Below are 17867 nucleotides of genomic sequence, written 5' to 3' on the forward strand. Positions count from 1 at the left end.
CCCCAGCCTGTGACCAATAAGAAGATCTGACCACAGCCTTTTATGAGCACTATCTGGCTTGAATTTGCTTTGTAGTGCTGTTTGGAGTTTTCTGGACTAATCATTTGGACTGGCTCCTTCTGCTTGTGGCTCCTGCTTGAGTATATACAATGTATGAGTCATTTGCTTCTTTGCCCCTCTTCATCCTCTGGTTATATTTGGTACTTCCTGACTTCCTTTCCAAACTGTTAATAATAAATAACAGGTTGTACCACACTTCAACACCACACAACTATAGATAGCAAAACATGGCATGCACTGAATTATTCAATACGTGAATAATACCATGAAGCTCATCCCATCTTCCAGATTTGGAGAGTTGTTAATTGGGACAATGTACGTCGTGTCCTCGTTAGGTCCTCCCCCAAGCTCTGCACATCTGCTGCCAGGAGCTGTCCTGCCCATTTTAAAGAAGGCAGAAGCTGCTCACACGCCAGGGTAAAAACTCCAGTTCCATTCTAACTACGTTAACCATTATTTCCCACATGTGGGGACTCTACATACTGCAGTCCTTCAACTAGGGGGGTACTTCGGGGTCAACTAGAAATGGAGATTTGAAATTGGAATTGTCCCAGGAAAATGTGGGAGGTGTGGTCATGCCATTTATTCTGTGACTAAGGAAATTCTTGCTCAAATGGGAGCGCTCCAGAAGGAAGTCAACTCAGCTGCTAACAATGTTGCATCAAAGGCACCTGAATTCCAAAACCAACTTGACAGAGGTCAGCTGTGTCTCTGACCCTGAAGGCTCCCAGCTGATAGGAAAGAGGAAGCTGGCCCAGATCATGGAGAGAGGGGCAGAGAAAATAAAGGGTAAGAGGAGTGAGAAAGGGAGTAGGGAAGCAAGGACGTGGAGGAGAGAGGGAGGCAATGGGGAGGGAGAAAGGAAGGATGGCCAAAAACAGGTAACAGGAAGAAAGGCAGAGGAGAACACAGGTGCAGTGAGGGGTATGAGAAGTTACAGGTGAAACCGCGGAAAGAGGAAGGAAAGACAAAAGATGCTGGCAGCAGGAAAAGTTAGGAATGGAGCCCATGCAATGACAATGGTTTCAGCCACTGCCTGGAGACATCTGCCAAGAAACAGCTCCCTAGGGGCCCGTCTGTCCGCCTTGCTCACTTGACTCGCCTTTCTATCTTTCTCTTTCTTTTCTTTCTTTCTCTTTCTTTCTTTCTCTCTCTTCTTTCCTTCCTTCCTTTCTTTCTTTTCTTTCTTTCTCTCTTCTTTTCTTTTTCTTTCTTTCTTTCTCTCTCTCTTCTTTCCTTCCTTTCTCTTTCTTTCTTTCTTTCTTTCTCTCTCTCTTTCTTTTTTTTGACAGGGTTTCACTCTGTCACTCAGGCTGGAGTGCAGTGGCACAATCTGAGCTCACTGCAGCCTCTGCCTCCCAGGTTCAAGCTGTTCTCCCGCCTCAGCCTCCTGAGTAGCTGGGATTACAGGCATGTGCCACCACACACGGCTAATTTTTGTATTTTTAGTACAGATGGGGTTTCACCATGTTGGCCAGGCTGGTCTCAAACTCCTGACCTCAAGTGATCCACCCGCCTTGGCCTCCCAAAGTGCTGGGATTACAGGCATGAGCCACTATGCTTGGCCTTGACTCGCATTTTCTACCCCAAACCTCTTGAAGAACTCTCCCAGGAGTCCAGTAGGGAGGTACACACTTGCTTACTTACCTAGACTGCTCACCACCTGGGAGGCAGGGCCGCTTAGCAGACAGGCCAGCATGGGAGGCTCAGCTTCCCAGGACAAGCATGGGCCCCCACCTTACCCGTGATGTCCAGAGCTCCCTCTGCACTTCCATGGAAAGAACTGTGGTCCCAAAGGCCAGCATAAGACCCTCCAGCCCAGGCCACAGCGTGCGACCATCCCCACACCCTCGGGCATGTCTGTGGACATTTGCTTGACTGGTTTCTGACATCAGAATCTCATCTTTCTCAAAGCATTGAATAAAAACATACATATCAGGGGTCCTTGAAAAACCCATTACTTCTCTGCAGGGTCAATTTAATGTTTGTGTGTCAAAATCACCAGCAACAAAAATGCAAGCCTCTCTCTCAGGGAAACGGACGTGAGAGTTACCCCCTCCTTAAAAATACAAAAATTAAGAAACCAAACAGCTTAATCAGCCCCTGGGAATGCTTAGCTGGCAGGTTCCAGTCATACCCAGCTCCCAGCAGAGACAGTATCCTGCCTTATCTGCAAAAATTCTCCACAATACCCTCCCTGCAATGAGTGTGCTCAGCCTGAGAATATTCCATTTTTATTCATTCAACAAATATTACTGATCAAGAGGAAATAGCCACATGATGGGGCGCATAGCAAATCTCAGCACCACCTTGATGGAAATGGTTCTGCTCCAGCCAAGGGCAACCTCCCCTGTGGGCAGGGCAGGGAGTACCTGGGCAAGGGACTTCAGAGAAGCAGGGAACACCCACCTGACACCCGCTTCTTGATGCCACCCACCCACACACACCTACACACGCTTGCTGGCTGATATCCGAAATCCCTGCAGCAGGGACAGAGCTTTGGCCCCCACCCCTAAATGGAGGTTTGAGACCAAGACTCCCCACCCTACCCCCCGATAGAAGGGGCCAGTGAATCCCTGCTTGGTTGTGGTTGGGTCCTATGCCTCACCCTTCAAATTCATTCACCTTCAAGTTAAAGGAACCAGGTGGGATACCAAAGTGCAGGGAGTTTCGAGCCACTGCAACAAGACCTGCTTCTTCCACCCTAGGAAGTGGACAATGTGGCAGGGGCTGCAGGGCCACCCCGGGTTGGGCTTCCCCCATTCCCTGGCCTTTTGCCGGGGTCTGTACCTGGAGCTGGAGTCACTGCCGCTCTGCACTGCTGGATCATCCGTGACATTAAAGAGCCCCGTCCAATTGGTCAGCTGGTCACCACTCTGCCAACCAAACTGGAGGCCTCTGGCAAGAAAACGAGGCAGTCGGTACTCATGCTCATTTGCTGGGTTAAGCCTGCCTACCAGAGAGCCACATTCTGTTGCTGTGCCCAAGTGACACATTGCCTTGGTCATGCAATTAAAGGAGGCGATGGTACTGACTCCAACCATGAGGATGGTGATCATAAACCACAGCCCTCTACAGTGCTCTCTGCGGTTCTGCATCCATCCCCTCATTCCATCTGTACCAGCAGGGCTAAGAGCACACATTTCACACACAGGGACGTTGCGACTTCGCGAGACAAAGGTTGCAGAGCTCTTCTACCTCCTATACCGTGCCATCCCTCAATTCCTGCCTCCAGTTAAACCAAAAGAGCGCCAGCACCACATTTTGTCCTCCTCAAAAGCCAGACACACTTCAGAGCTTTTAATAAAATCTACAGTATTCCAGCACACAAGGATACCACTTTTGGTTCAAGATGTGCACTCAGCACATGTTTATCTCCACTCCTTCCCCAACCCTCACTAAAATGACAGCAAAGGGATAAATACAGACATGCATGTCAGGAGAAGGCCATAGAAGGGGCCAGCAATAACATGCTGGATGATGAAAAGCACAAGGTCATGGACCTCCACCAGACAGTGGACATCTTACTTCCAGCAAAAAGCAGATCTACTCGCAGTGAACAACTCAGGAAGGCTCAGGAATGGAAGGTCCCCAGGGCCAGCGAAGGTGGGAGTGCACAATGGAGCTAAGAGCAGCATTGTTTGAAGTCTGCACAAAAAGCAGTCAGACAACCCTCTCCCCAACGCCCTGTGAATTCCCATACCAGGCCCTCTTCCCAAGCCCAGGCAGCCTGGCCACTCCACCTGCCCACCTCACAGATGTCAGGAGATTGCTTTCTGGGGAAACTGACTCACAGGAGTTCTGCACTCTTTTCTCTTATCAGAGACTCTGCATTGAAAACAGTGGATGTGCCTGAAAGTCTGCTTACTGAGTGCACCTGGCTTCTGAATGCTTGGGTCACACACCCTGCCTTCCAGGTTTGCTGAGGGATGGGTTTCTCAGGAGGGAAACTGATCCGCTCAAAAGAAACAGATATGGAGGAAAGGGTTGGTGCCCGCTTAATTGCCCCAGGGCAGGCTTTCTCAGCCTGGCACTATGGCATCTGGGGTTGGCTACTTCATTGTTGTGGGACTGTCCTGTGCATTATAGGATGCTGAGCAACATCCCTGCTCTCTACCACTAGATGCCAGCAGCATTGTACCCTGGACCCTCCTGTTGCAGCAATCAAAAATGTCTCCAGACATTGCCAATGTCTACTGGGGGCAAAATTGCCCCAGTTGAGAATCGCTGTCTATAACAATCCACAGAGCTTCCAAGAAACCTTCTAGTGACTGGCTGGCCCTTAAATATAAACAAGCTATTAAGACCATCATCATGTGAAGAAAACTTTAACGGTCAGAGAACAAAACAAAACAAAATAAAACAGAACAGCTTTCTCTGCTCATGCCCAGTGTGGTCTCAATATGCAGAACAATGCCAGTGAGTTCATAAACCTGTACCTCCCATGGAAATGCTCCACCAGCAACCATTGGTGCCAAGGACCATGGGTCCATGCAAAAGGACATGGGCGAGATTGACAAGGTTACGGGCAGGTTTAACGACCAGTTTAAAACCTATGTTATCCAGAGGGCCATTCGCAGGATGGGTGAGTCAGATTATTCCATTCTCCGATTGGCCAAAGCCAACAGCATCGCCTCAGAAAGAACTTTTGACTGGACAGAATCATGGATGTGGAATATTTCTCTAAATAAATAGTGAGGCCAGGCTTGATGGCTCATGCCTATAATCCCAGCACTTTGGGAGGCCAAGGTGAGTGGATCACCTGAGCTCAGGAGTTTGAGGCCAGATTAGACAACATGGTGAAACCCCATCTCTACAAAAAATACAAAAATTAGCTGGGCATGGTGGCACTTGCCTGTAGTCCCAGCTACTTGGGAGGCTAAGGCGGGAGAATCCCTTGATCCTGGGAGGTGGAGGTTGAAGTGAGCCGAGATCACACTACTGCACTCTAGCCTGAGCAAGAGAGTGAGACCCTGTCTTGAATGAATGAATGAATGGATGGATGAATGAATAAATAGTGAAACACTTAAAAACAGAATGCAGGGGGAAAAAGACAAATGAAAAAAGCAGAAGGCCAAGCGTAGTGGCTCATGCCTGTAATCCCAGCACTTTGGAAGGCCGAGGCAGGCGGACTGCCTGAGGTCGGGAGTTTGAGACCAGCCTGGCCAGCATGGTGAAACCCTGTCTCTACTAAAAATACAAAAATTAGCCGGGCATGGTGGCAGGTGCCTGTAATCCCAGCTACTCAGGAGGCTGAGGCAGGAGAATCGCTTGAACCTGGGAGGTGAAGGTTGCAGTGAGCTGAGATCGTGCCATTGCACTCCAGCCTGGGTGACAAGAGCAAAACTCCATCTAAAAAAAAAAAAAAGAAAAAAGCAGAATTTTTTTTCAATAAAACCCTTAATAATAAATAGCCTCTAAGCAAAGGGAATGGGGCAGCAGATGGTCACTGGAGCTGGGAACTGATCCATCCATATCTCCACTAATAGGCTGAGTACCTGAGTCTCTGCACCTCTCAAGGCCTCTGTTCCCATCTTTCAAGAGGACTGTCTCAGTTGCCTTCAAAGTCTTTGACTGCAAGTATCACAGATCTGAGCCTTCTTCTATGATGCCCACGCACCTCCCTCTTCAGAAGTCTAGCTCACCTCCTACGTGTGTGTCAGCTTAGTCTCCCAGCCAGACCCTGGGCTGAGGAGGCTCCTTGGGGCCCTGCCAGCAGCTCTCTGCTGCACACATGAAGTGCTCCAGCGATGCTTTGCTGAGTGACAGTAGACCCTGTTCTCATACTCTTCAGGCTCCACAGCAGTGGGGAGCTCAGAGGAAAAGGTACAACTCACAGGGCAGAGGCCAAAGCCAAAGCAAAATGCCTGTCCAGTTCTTAGTCCATTCAAAAAACAGAAGTGCTCCGGTCTGGTTCTGATTCAATAGTTATTCATTTATCCATTTATTTATTTATTGAAGTGGTTGTTTCCTTTCAAAGAGATCACCAAGGTATTTCTTGGAGAAAATTTGGGTTTGGTTTATTCAGAAGAGAGACACTTTGAGCACCTATTATGAACCCGGCCCTTTACATAAATGGTCTCAATTCCTACAAACGCCTCATGCAGAAAATCTCATGATCGGGCCAAGCATGGTGGCTCACACCTGTAATCCCAGAACTTTGGGAAACCGAGGTGGGTGGATCACTTGAGGTCAGGAGTTCGAGACCAGCCTAGCCAACATGGTGAAACCCCCATGTCTACTAAATATACAAAAATTAGCTGGGCATGGTGGTGCGTGCCTGTAATCACAGCTACTCTGGGAGGCTGAGGCATGAGAATCACTTGAACCCGGGAGGCAGAGATTGCAGTGAGGAGAGATCATGCCACTGCACTCCAGCCTGGGTGACAGAGCAAGACGAAAGTAAGGAAGAAAGAGAGAAAGGGAGAGAGGAAGGAAGGAAGGAAGGAAGGAAGGAAAAGACAGAGAAAGAAAGGAAGGAAGAAAATCTCATTATCTCCATTTACAGCTGATGAAATATGCAGCTTAGAGAGGTTTAGTAGCCTGCCCAAGTAACAAGTAGCTAAGCTAAGATTTAAACCGAGGGCTAACTCTAAATGCTTCTACTCCTAAAAGCCTTTACCAAACAGCCTAGAGGCCAAGAAAACAGTAATATTTCCACCCGAGATTTTGCAAACTAGTTAGTTCACAAACATATCAAATCAATGTCCAGCCCAGGAGTCTGCTATGAAACTCATGGGTCCTTAAAAAATAGTCTAACCAGCTAGACTTCTTCCCACAGCATGCATGAAGGGTCAGCTAGCCAGCCACACTGTCATCCTCCTACCCATGGTGAGACCCCATGTCCCTTCACATGGCAGTCCCCTCCCAGGACTACAGAAGCGAGGGACTACTGAGCAGAAAATATGATGACTTAGCAAGACACTCATTATTAAATGGCGCGGGTGGGGGGGAACAAGCTACAAAAGGAGGTACCCAATAGTAGTTCCATTTCTGTAAGGTTTTATACCAGAAAGCTGGTTACTTTTGTAGGTGGAATTAAAGTTTATTTTTTCTTTTAGTTTAGCAATGTTTACTCATTTACCTCAAAAAAACCTAACTGCATAATTTTCAAAACCAATGTATTATATAATTTAAATTCCATTCCTGAGCTAAGGATAGGATCTATTATTAGTCAAAGAAACCCAATGAGGAAGGTGTGTGGAGGTATAAAGGAAGATGACAAAATGAAAAAACATTTCATGGCTGGGCACAGTGGCTTATGCCTGTAATCCCAGCACTTTGGTAGGCCATGGTGGGAGGATCACTTGAGGTCAGGAGTTTGAGACCAGCCTGACCAACATGGTGAAACCCCATCTCTACTTAAAAAAAAAAATATATATATATATATATCCGGGAATGGTGGTGCACACCTGTAGTCCCAGCTACTTGGGAGGCTGAGACAGGAGAATTGCTTGAACCTGGGAGGCAGAGGCTGCAGTGAGCCGAGATTGTGCCACTGCACTCCAGCCTGGGTGACTGAGTGAGACTCTGTCTCAAAAATAATAATTAAATAAAATAAATTTGTAAAAAAATTTAAAAAATAAAACATTTTATTCACTCATTCATTTATACAACATTTGTTGAGCATCTAATATGCATTAGGAACTGGTAGTTGCTGGGCCAAGTAACAGCAAAGAGCAAACGCTTGTTTCCAAAATGCTCACCATAAAATTGAGATAATTACACTAACACACATGGAAATATTAGCAAACAAGATAGGGCAAAATCAAGTGCTTAAATGGAGTGCTGTAACTGTTTTTTTATGTCTAATTTATTTTTTCAAAAAGAAAAGATTTGAAGTAAATATGGCAGGATGTTAACATTTGTTAACACTGCTAATTCTCAGTCATGACTGCATGAATGTTTGTTATATTGTTCTCCATATTCTTTTGTAGTCTATAATTCTATAATAAAAATACACGTTAAAATAATTTTTAAGGCCAGGCACAGTGGCTCGTGCCTGTAATCCCAGCACTTTGGGAGGTGAAGGCGGGTGGATCATGAGGTCAGGAGTTCAAGACCAACCTGGCCAAGATGGTGGAACCCCATCTCTACTAAAAATACAAAAAAATTAGCCCAGTGTGGTGGCGCATGCCTGTAATCTCAGCTACTCAGGAGGCTGAGGCAGAGTATTGCTTGAACCCGGGAGGCGGAGGTTGCAGTGAGTCAAGATCACACCACTGCACTGGGCAAACAGAGCGAGACTCCATCTCAAAAAACAAACAAACAAACAACAACAACAACAAAAAACAAGTGCTTAACTGTGCTAAACTCGTAATCACTAACAAGGCCTTAGAGTAGCCAAGGGCAGCTTCCTGGACTCAGTCAGCCTTGCAGAATCTTTCCACCTTGCAGGTTAAGCTAGAATTGAACACAGCCTTGAACCTAAGGAAACAGAACATATAAGAATTATGTAAACTGATTTATTCAAGACTGGATTCAGATATTTAGAGGCCTCAAGCACTGAAAAGTGTGTGGTGCCACCTCACGCCCATACTTACTCAAAAGTTATGTGCCTGTTAAAATAAAAATAGCTCTGTCTGGATTTTCTGATTATGAAATCTGGGATATGTTTATGGAGGCTCAGCTTTTCTCTGTTGTGTGGTTATTGCTGACAACCTGGCTCAGCCAGGTCCCTGGTTGTGTAACCCACAGCCATGTAACTTAGCCCCTTGCTCTCATGGCAATGAATCCTACAGCCATCAGAGGATGGGGAAAGCTGCCCATGCTTCCCTGAGCCAACTACCAGGGGAATTTCAGGACAGAAGGCAAAATCACATCTCAGAGAAGCAATTTAAAAGCAGGTGGAACTACCTCCATTAATAATACCCTCCAAATATTGTAAGGCATTATCTTATTAAAATTTTTGCCAATGGATTAAAATATATATATGTTCCAGGCACTGTGACAGATTTACATGTTATTTCAAATCCTCCCAAAAGCCTATAGGTGGGCATTAGTATCATCATTTCACAGATGAGGAAACTGAACCTAGGGAGATGAGATTTACAACCTGCCCAGATATTGTGAAGAGGAGAGAAAGTATTCAAGCCCAAGCCCAGCGTCAGGGCCCATGTTTCTTCCTTCTCTCCTTTAACCCCATGTTCTCATGCTCTTTTTTGGGGAAAAAAAGACTTTTCCATTGTCCAATATTTTTAATATTGTTTGAGCTGCTGCCATTGCTGTGGACTGTTTAATGATGAAGTCTATATAAAACAAACCATGCATGGGTGTGGTGGCTCATGCCTGTAAGCATTTTGGGAGGCCGAGGCAGGAGGATCACAAGGTCAAGGGATCGAGACTATCCTGGCCAACATGGTGAAACCCCATCTCTACTAAAAATACAAAAATTAGCTGGGTGTGGAGGCATGAGCCTGTAGTCCCAGCTACTCAGGAGGCTGAGGCAGGAGAATCGCTTGAACCCAGGAGGCAGAGGTTGCAGTGAGCTGAGATCACACCACTGCACTCCAGCCTGGTGATAGAGCGAGACTCCATCTCAAAAAAAAAAAAACTATAGAGTATTATAAAATGAAGAGGCTGAACAAAATCATCTTTGAGATCCTTTCCCATTTTGATTGAAGTGCCAAAGTTACAGAATTTCTGGCACTGGAGGAGGCCAGTGGAGGCAATTTTGTGGGGGACACAGGAAGGGGAGGAAGTGGCACATGCGTACCTCTCCATTCACAGTGTGTGGGCTCCTGCACAATCTGCCTTCGCATATGGTAGGCCTGGGGCCAAGCATCCGCGAGTGCCCACTCAGATGCTGGAATCTCCAGGGTGGTTGAACCAAAAGAGGCTGAATCTATGGGGCACAGGGCACTTGGCACTGTGGACTTGGGTTCCCCACAGAAGCCCCACCCCTGATGCCAGAGTCCAGGACCCCATGTGCTGACTGCTCAACCCAGTGGGGCACAGCGTGCAGCCCAGGTCACCAAGAGACTGGCCATGTGCTCAAGACAAAATGCAACTGAACCCATCCTTGCAAACCACCTCCAAGAGCCTCCTGCTTCAGGCTGAGGCCCCCGCAGGCTCTGGAGAGTGAGACTGAAGCCACTGTCATTGCTCTGCTCTGTTTTTCAGCTCAGTAGAGGACAGGAAGGCAGCTGCTTCCTAGATGGTCTCCTAGGTCTTCATGCCTTCCCTGTCCAACGGCCTGAACACTGCCATCAGAGTGAGCTTCCTAAGGAGTATCCCAATAGCACCACTTGCCTATTCCAGAACCTTCCAAGACTGCCCACGACCCAAAGGACAGGATCAGACCCTCCACTCAGTGCTCCAGCAGTGGCCCTGCAGTTTCACTTGCACCCCTCTGCAAACCTCAGCTTTTTAAGCCACTATTGTGCTCCCACAATCATCCTGCGCCCCACCTGCCTCAATGTCCCTCAACCTCCAACGTCCAGCTCAAGCACCACCACTTCCCTGAGGCCCTTCTTGACCACTCTGGCCCAGCCCACCAGGCCGTCCCACCTTGGAACCAAGTCAGCACTTACTCTCCAACCCCCTATACCTTCTCATCCTGCCTGACTCAGCGGTCACCTCTGCCTGTCTATCTGTGAGTTCTGTCACCCCTACATAATTATGGTCCTTCCTAGGGAAGAAACTAGACTTTATATCTAAAAGTGAGCCCCAAATTGTCTTTCTCAAAGTCCTTAAGCAACCAGAGTGGGGAAAGGGGGCCAGGGGTGGGTGCCTTGAGGTTCTAGAACTACGGGATCCTGAACTCCACCCTCCCCAGAGGTCTCCTTAGGAAAATTGGAACAGGAGGGTCTTACCAGTCCTGGGAAAGAGGAAGAAACAGAGAGAGGGGAGGCCAGCCAGAAACACATGCCAGACTGCTTGTTGAGTCCAACCCTCCTGGGGCAGGCAAAGGGGCTGCAGCCATAGAGGTGTTAGAGGTGTTGCCAGGCAAACTCCCACCCAAGAGACAAGTTTTACAGTGGATAATCCAGAGCTAGTAAGGGGCACCAGGCAGGGAGGGGTATCACTTGAAGGGCCACAGGGGCTGTCCCCTGTCCCTAAAGTATCTTACCCATTAACCTGTCACTAAGACTCCAAAAGAATGACAGTGTTGCGACCAACAATTACAAACGGACTTCTTCAGTGTTAGGAGATACTGCTGCTGCCCTCAAGAACTGACAGTCTGGTTTTAACTGTTATTTGGGAAATGACCACCTTGCACAGGTGGGGTCCTCGGAAGAGTCCAGAGGTTAGGGGGTGGTGAGAGGACAGAAAATGCAGTGAACTGGAGGAGGCCAGGCCAGGGCTCTACTAAGAACTGCAGCACTAATCCCAGAAATTGTTAGTTCTCAGTGAGGGGCAAATAGCTCCAATTGCTAAACAGCCTTTGGCAGGATTTCAGGCAGAAGTGCCAGTTTGATGAGGGAGAAGGTTCTGGATAAGAAGGTGTTATCAGTGCCTCTCCATCAGTCACAAACCTGCAGCTGCCATGTTCCTTTAAAGGTGTTAACACCAGCCCCATAAGTGGCCACTTTCTTCAGAGCTTCAATAGCCATCCAAGCAGATGACTCACCTCCAGGCAATGCTTGCCTCTAGAGATTCTTGGATGGGGGGCTCGCATTCCACCATTCACTAGCAGTGTGACTCTCAGCATTGAACCTCTTGAAGTCTCAGTTTTCTCATCCGTCAAAGGGGATGAATAATCCTCAACCTAAGGATATAAACAGTCTACAAAAGCAGACTTATAAATGCTAACATGCATATAAAGGATTTTATATCTAATATACACAATTAAAATGTATTTAACCCAATGTTTGCATAAAGAAAAGATAATGGAGTGGTTGATGGACAAGGTGAGAAGTCTTCCTTTCCATTTGTACACACTTTTGTAACTTTTGATTTTATACATGCTTGCATTACTTTTTCAAAAAATAAACAAAAGCAGGCCCGGCACTTTGGGAGGCCAAGGCAGGGGGATAGCTTGAGCTCAGGAGTTTGAGACCAGCCTAGGCAACATAGTGAGAGCCTGTCTCTATCAAAAAATCAAAAAATTAGAGCTTAGGAGGCTGCATCAGGAAAATCATTTGAGCACAGGAGGTTGAGGCTGCAATTAGTCATGATCACACCACTGCACTCTAGCCTGGGTGACAGGGCAAGATGCTGTCTCAAAAAATAAAAATAAAAGTAAATAAGCAAAAGTAGGCTGGGCACAGGAGCTAATACCTGTAATTCCAGTGCTTTGGGAGGCTGAAGTGGGAGGATTGCCTGAGACCCAGAGTTAAAGGCTGCACTGAGCTATGATTGTGCTACTGCACTACAGCCTGGATGACAGAGCAACAACACCCTGCGTCTAAAAAAGAAAAAGGAAACAACAACACAGACGGTCACCCCAACTACCAAGTGAAGTGAAGATGAACTATGTGTGACAAATGGCTCTGTCAACTACGTGAGCGCTAGTTGTTTATCCGGAGAAGATGCAGGTAGCGGGCTGTAGCTGCCTGGTTATGTCAAGGGGGAGATTTCTTTCTGTCTTTGCAGTCTCTTAGCAGATTGCCTGTGATGAGCACTGCGTTCTGATTTAATGCTTATTCAATAGTAAAAACATTTTATTTCTCTACCAAAAGAAAAAGAAAAAGGCCTTTTGGTAACTCTTTTGGCGTTGCACAAACAGGAGGGATGGTAGCGACGATGATGGCTGGTATTAACACAAAAATGAAAAATAAGGAAAACAAAACAGGGGCAGTTGTTTCATGCTGAGAATGTCATGCCTTTCTCCTGAGTAACTGCTACTACCCATACCCCTCGGGGAACTAGAGGTCACCGATCACCGGGCTCAGGGCCCCTTCACCTCCCTCTTGCCCCAGCAGGAGAGCCCAGGCCCCTGTGGAGGGCGAGGACTCCAAGGATCAGCAGCCAGAGGGGCTGCAGCCACTGATCTGAAAGCCCTTCCTGACCCAAGTCTTGACCAAGAACAAAGCCAAATCCACTTCTCCTTAAAACAACTCAGTCTTAAGCCAGCAGCCACCCCAGAACAGACGCCCTTACCTTCCTGACGGATCCCATCCTGGCCAGGGGAGGGCCCTGCTCATCCTATGACCATCATCTCTAAAGTTAGGGATGGCACCATAACATGCACACTTTCGCTCAAGAAGCTCTCCTTAGAGAGCTCCTCTATGCTCTTCTTGGACCTTTTAGAGCATCACGCACCCTGGGTAAAACAGCCAATAAAAGTACAACCGCACATTAATCATTTATATTTCTACAAAGTGCTTCACTTCTACCAGGGAGCAAATTCAAACCTGGGCATGTGGGGCCCAGACAGAGAACGAGCAAAGCGAACGCAACAAGAACAGGGGAGGGTGTCTGTGCTGCCCGAGTTGTGGGAAGACAGGCCTCGGGTTGCCACTTTGCTCATTTGTCCAAGAGGGGCAGGAAGTCCAGGCTTTTATTTTTCATTTCCCAGTTCTTAAAGGTTGCCAATGAATCCAAACTTGAAACACTGTGCAGACCAAATACGACACGCTGTAGGCTGCAGACCACCCATTGGCAGCCCCTGAGTTGCGGCATCTTGCTCCATCCTGACCCCAGTCCTGCGAGGGAGAGAGGTAGAGTGCACCATCAGCAATCACAGCTGAGGAAACAGGCATAGAGTGGGAAGTTAGCTCAAGCCACCTGGGGGCAAAGATAGGCCTGGAACCCAGGAGTCCTGACTCCCAGTTCAGGCCTCTCAGCACCCAAGGTCTGGATCCTGTCCCGGGAGTCAGTTGCACACAGCACACATTGGGGTCTTCCCATATTGGTGTGCTGGGTCAGTGACCTCAGCCTTCTGGCCTCATGCACAACACACCTGTTCACCTTTACTGCCATCCTCACACTGGCCCAGGTGAGCGCATTCCAGGGCCCTGCCTGTCACCACCCCCTCCCTCTTGACAGGCATACAACAGGAATGAGAATGACTGTACTCCCTATCATTACAGGGATAACCTTGAGTAGGCTCTATTCGTAAAAAAAACAATAAAAGAAGAAAATCATTCACAAACGTTGCTATTTAACTTTTGTGGGAGGATAATCTATTGAATTATTCATTTGTATTTTCCCTCCTCCATTCCAGAAAGGTAGCTCGGTGTTTTTATCTTCAACCCAGGGCCAACTGGGTTGTGGGGGCGAAAGGCTTCAATGCTCAAGAAATTGTGCTGTGAAGAAACTGTGTGAGAGAGTCCTGGGGGAGGTGGGGGGCCAGTGCCTCTGGGTCTCGGGAGGGCTGCGGTGGAAGTGGTGAGACCATGGCCCAAACCAGGAAGCCCATGCTAGCAGCTTGAGATCGCTCTGTCCACATCCCTCACAAGGGATAGCAGGACCTCAGAAAGGGGCAGCTCGGGAGGCTGGACCCAGGGCTCCAGAAGCCTCCAGAAAACAGTGAGCAGATCAGCGAGGCCAGCACAGCCCAGGGGGTCCACGGCACTGTTCTGTTCCACACAAGACCCCCAGGGTCTTCACACAACCCTGGGAGGGGGAAGACCCCGAAGGCGGCTCAACACTGGTGGATTCAATTTCCCACAAACTGGTGGGTAAGGTTTAGTCATGTTTTTAATGAAAGAAAGTTTAAAAATGAGCCATTTCTTTCACACCAAGCCAAGCTTGTGAAATAAAATGTATAATTGCTTTTCTATTGTTAATCAGCAAATCACTTGCATTGGACCTCACAGTGTATCGAGGGTACCTTTCCTTTTCCCATTCATTCTATTTTTATCTTGTTATATATGCATAATATTTATTTTATGATATTATTCTATATTGGTCCAACAGCCATCCCAGGCCACATACTGAGGCTCAACAGCGAGCAAGCCACCAAAGCCTTGCCCCAGTGACTCTTAATTTCTACCAGAGGGAGACAGATATGACGACAATAAACTAACAGGCGACAAAATGCGTCATATGCTAAAGGGTGAAAGGTGTTGTGGAAGAAATAAAGGGAGGAAAGGGGGATAAGGGGCTTGGGGTGGGGGAGGAATGTTATTCCACACAGGGCAGTCAGGGAGGCCTCTCTGGGAAGGGGACATGTGAGCAGGACAGGAAGTGAGTGATGAGGGGCCAGCCCAGGTGGATGCGCTAGGTGAGGACTGTCCCCTGCAGAGGCAGAGGTGAGGGGAGGATGAGCTTTCACTGGGGCCAAGTGAGCCAGGGGCAGGGTGGCCAGTGATGGGGCATCAGTTCATGGAAGAAAGGAACACTGCCTTTCTGGGGTCCCTCAAAGCCATGTGACAGGAAGGTGAGTCCAATTTCATCTCTGGAGGAGCCAAGAACTCAGCCAGGAGTCTCTGTGGGCTGGGCCCAGAATGTAGGCTTCTCCCCGTCCCTAGGGGGCTCTGACTGCCCTTCCCCCACCTACCTCCTGAAGCCCTCCACCATCCCCAGGTCCAGGTAAGGAGATGCGCCCCTCAGAGAAGGTGCCAGGACCTTCCCACCCAGATTAAAGCGGAGATGCTTCTGGTTGCACTGCATCCTCAGCAGGATGAACGGGCGCAATGACCAGGTTCTGCGCTCCCTTGCCTGTCCATGCTCCTGACTCACTCTGTGACTTACGTTACTTTCCTACGAAGCTCCAGGGGATAACAATTCCCTCATCAGAAAAAGGAAGGGGTTTCATTCACCAGGGTCCACCTGGGGGGCCTTTCATTGGAGGCAAAAGAAAAGATGCTGCAGGGCAGGAGTATCTGGAGGGAGGAGAGGAACGGAGAGACCCCCAACCCCTAGGCCGTTCCTCACCTCCCCCTACCCCTGCTCTCCACCCTGGCAGTACACCTGGGGTTGCCTCTCTAATCTTTTGGGCAGAAATTTCACTCTTCCTTTTCCAGGCTCCACTCAAAGCCTAAATCTTGTCCAGTGGTTCCCAAATTGACTCCGTGGAACACTGGGGCACCCTTTGAGCCTCTGCAGAGGAGAGGAGGGAAAATGGTGGAGGTAGGGTTGAGGACAAGGGAACTAGGTAGGCAGGACTGGAGCCCCCATCCTGTTTCAAGCAGAGCATCCTTCCTTCTAAGGTGAGCATGGGCTCCTACACCGCCCTTAGCCAGAGGGGTCTCTCTGCCTTCTGACTCCAGCAGCAATGAACAAGAGTTTGCACTATCCACTTGGCACTTAGTATATAAGATAGTTGTAAACTCTTCATGTGTGTTTGAGCCTTCCCTGCCCTACCCCAAGAGAGCACCCTGTTTCATCCATCTTGGTAAATGTGATGGTTAACTTTAAGTGTCAACTTGATTAGATTGAAGGATGCAAAATACTGTTCCTGAGTGTGTCTGTGAGGGTGTTGCCAAAGGAGATTAACATTTCAGTCAGTGGACTGGGAGAGGCAGACCCACCCTTAATGTGGGTAGGCACCATCTAATCAACTGCCAATGTGGCTAGAATAAAGCAGACTTACTGAGTCTCCTGGCCTTCATCTTTCTCCATGCTGGATGCTTCCTGCCCTGGAAAATCGGACTCCAAGTTCTTCAACTTTTGGACTCTTGGACTTAACACCAGTGTTTGCCACGAGCTCTCAGGCCTTTGGCCACAGACTGAGGACTGCTCTGCTGGCTTCCCTACTTTTGAGGTTTGGGGACTTGGACTGGCTTCCTTGCTCCTCAGCTTGTAGATGGCCTATTGTGGGACTTCGCTTTGTGATCATGTGAGTCAATACTCCTTAATAAACTGCCCTTTATAATACATCTATCCTATTTGTTCTGTGCCTCTAGAGAACCCTGACTAATACAGTAACCAACGTCTATAGCAGCACCAATAGAAATATACCAGGAGTCACATATATAATTTTAAATTTTCTGGTAGCCACATTATAAAAAAGTAAAAATTCATGTAATAAAATTGCTTAGAACTAAATACACAGACTTATAAATAAGTGCATGCAAAATTGGTGAAATGAGAATTGATGGATTGTATCAATGTGAATTTCCTGGTTCTGATATTGTACTATATTGTTTGGGGTGTTTTAGTTTTTGAGACAGGGTCTTGCCCTGTTGCCCAGGCTGGAATGTAGCAGTGCCGACATAGCTGACTGCAGCATCAACTTTCTGGGTCCAAGCAATCCTCCCACCTCAGCCTCCTGAGTAGCCAGGACTACAGGCATGCACCACCACACCTGGATAATTTTTTTTTTTTTTTCGTACAGACAGGGTATCACTCTGCTGCCCAGGCTAGTCTCAAACTCCCGGGGTCGAGTGATCCTCCCACTTTGGCCTCCCAAAGTGCTAGTATTACAGACATGAGCCACCATGTCTGGACGTGATATTGTACTATATTGTTTTGAAAGATGTTATCTTTGGAGGAAATTAGGGGAAGTGGATACAGGTTCTCTCTGTGTTGTTACAGCTGCGTATGAATCTACAATTCTCAAAAAGATTTTTTTAAAGTAAAAAGAAACAGGTAAAATTCATTTCAATAATATACTTATTCTAACCTAATATATTCAAATATTATCATTTCAACACACAAACGATATAAAAAAATTAAGGAGATATGTCACATCCTTTTTTGTATTATGTCTTCGAAATCCAACGTGTATTGTATATGTACAGACGCATGTCTCAACTCAGACGCAACACTTCCAGTGCTCAGTAGTCACATGGGGCTAGTGGCTAGTGGACAGTGCAGGGCTAGAACACAAAGGGCACACAATGGATGCTTTCTGCATGAATGATGAATGAACCAATTAACCAACCTGAACTAAGAGGGGCCTGAGATTGGACCTGCAGAATAGCACCTCACCAGCAGAAGTGCACCGGGTGGGGGTAGGGTCACATAGATGTGGG

The 17867-nt window shown here is 47.6% G+C and overlaps 1 protein-coding gene and 1 pseudogene across 3 annotated transcripts in view; one reads left to right on the plus strand and one right to left on the minus strand.

The window, feature by feature from the left end:
• The window catches only part of ST8SIA5 (ST8 alpha-N-acetyl-neuraminide alpha-2,8-sialyltransferase 5), a 77868-nt gene that overhangs the window by 39388 nt on the left and 20613 nt on the right, over positions 1-17867 (minus strand). Inside the window, exon 2 of one of the 3 annotated variants that reach the window (XM_009433932.4) lies at positions 2851-2958. Coding sequence (XP_009432207.1) covers positions 2851-2958 — 108 coding nt within the window. 3 annotated transcript variants of the gene reach the window in all.
• Positions 4374-4760, plus strand: LOC107969489 (small ribosomal subunit protein eS21-like; annotated as a pseudogene).

Source organism: Pan troglodytes, chromosome 17 (genome assembly GCF_028858775.2).
Source record: "Pan troglodytes isolate AG18354 chromosome 17, NHGRI_mPanTro3-v2.0_pri, whole genome shotgun sequence".
In the NCBI taxonomy this organism is placed as follows: Eukaryota; Metazoa; Chordata; class Mammalia; order Primates; family Hominidae; genus Pan; species Pan troglodytes.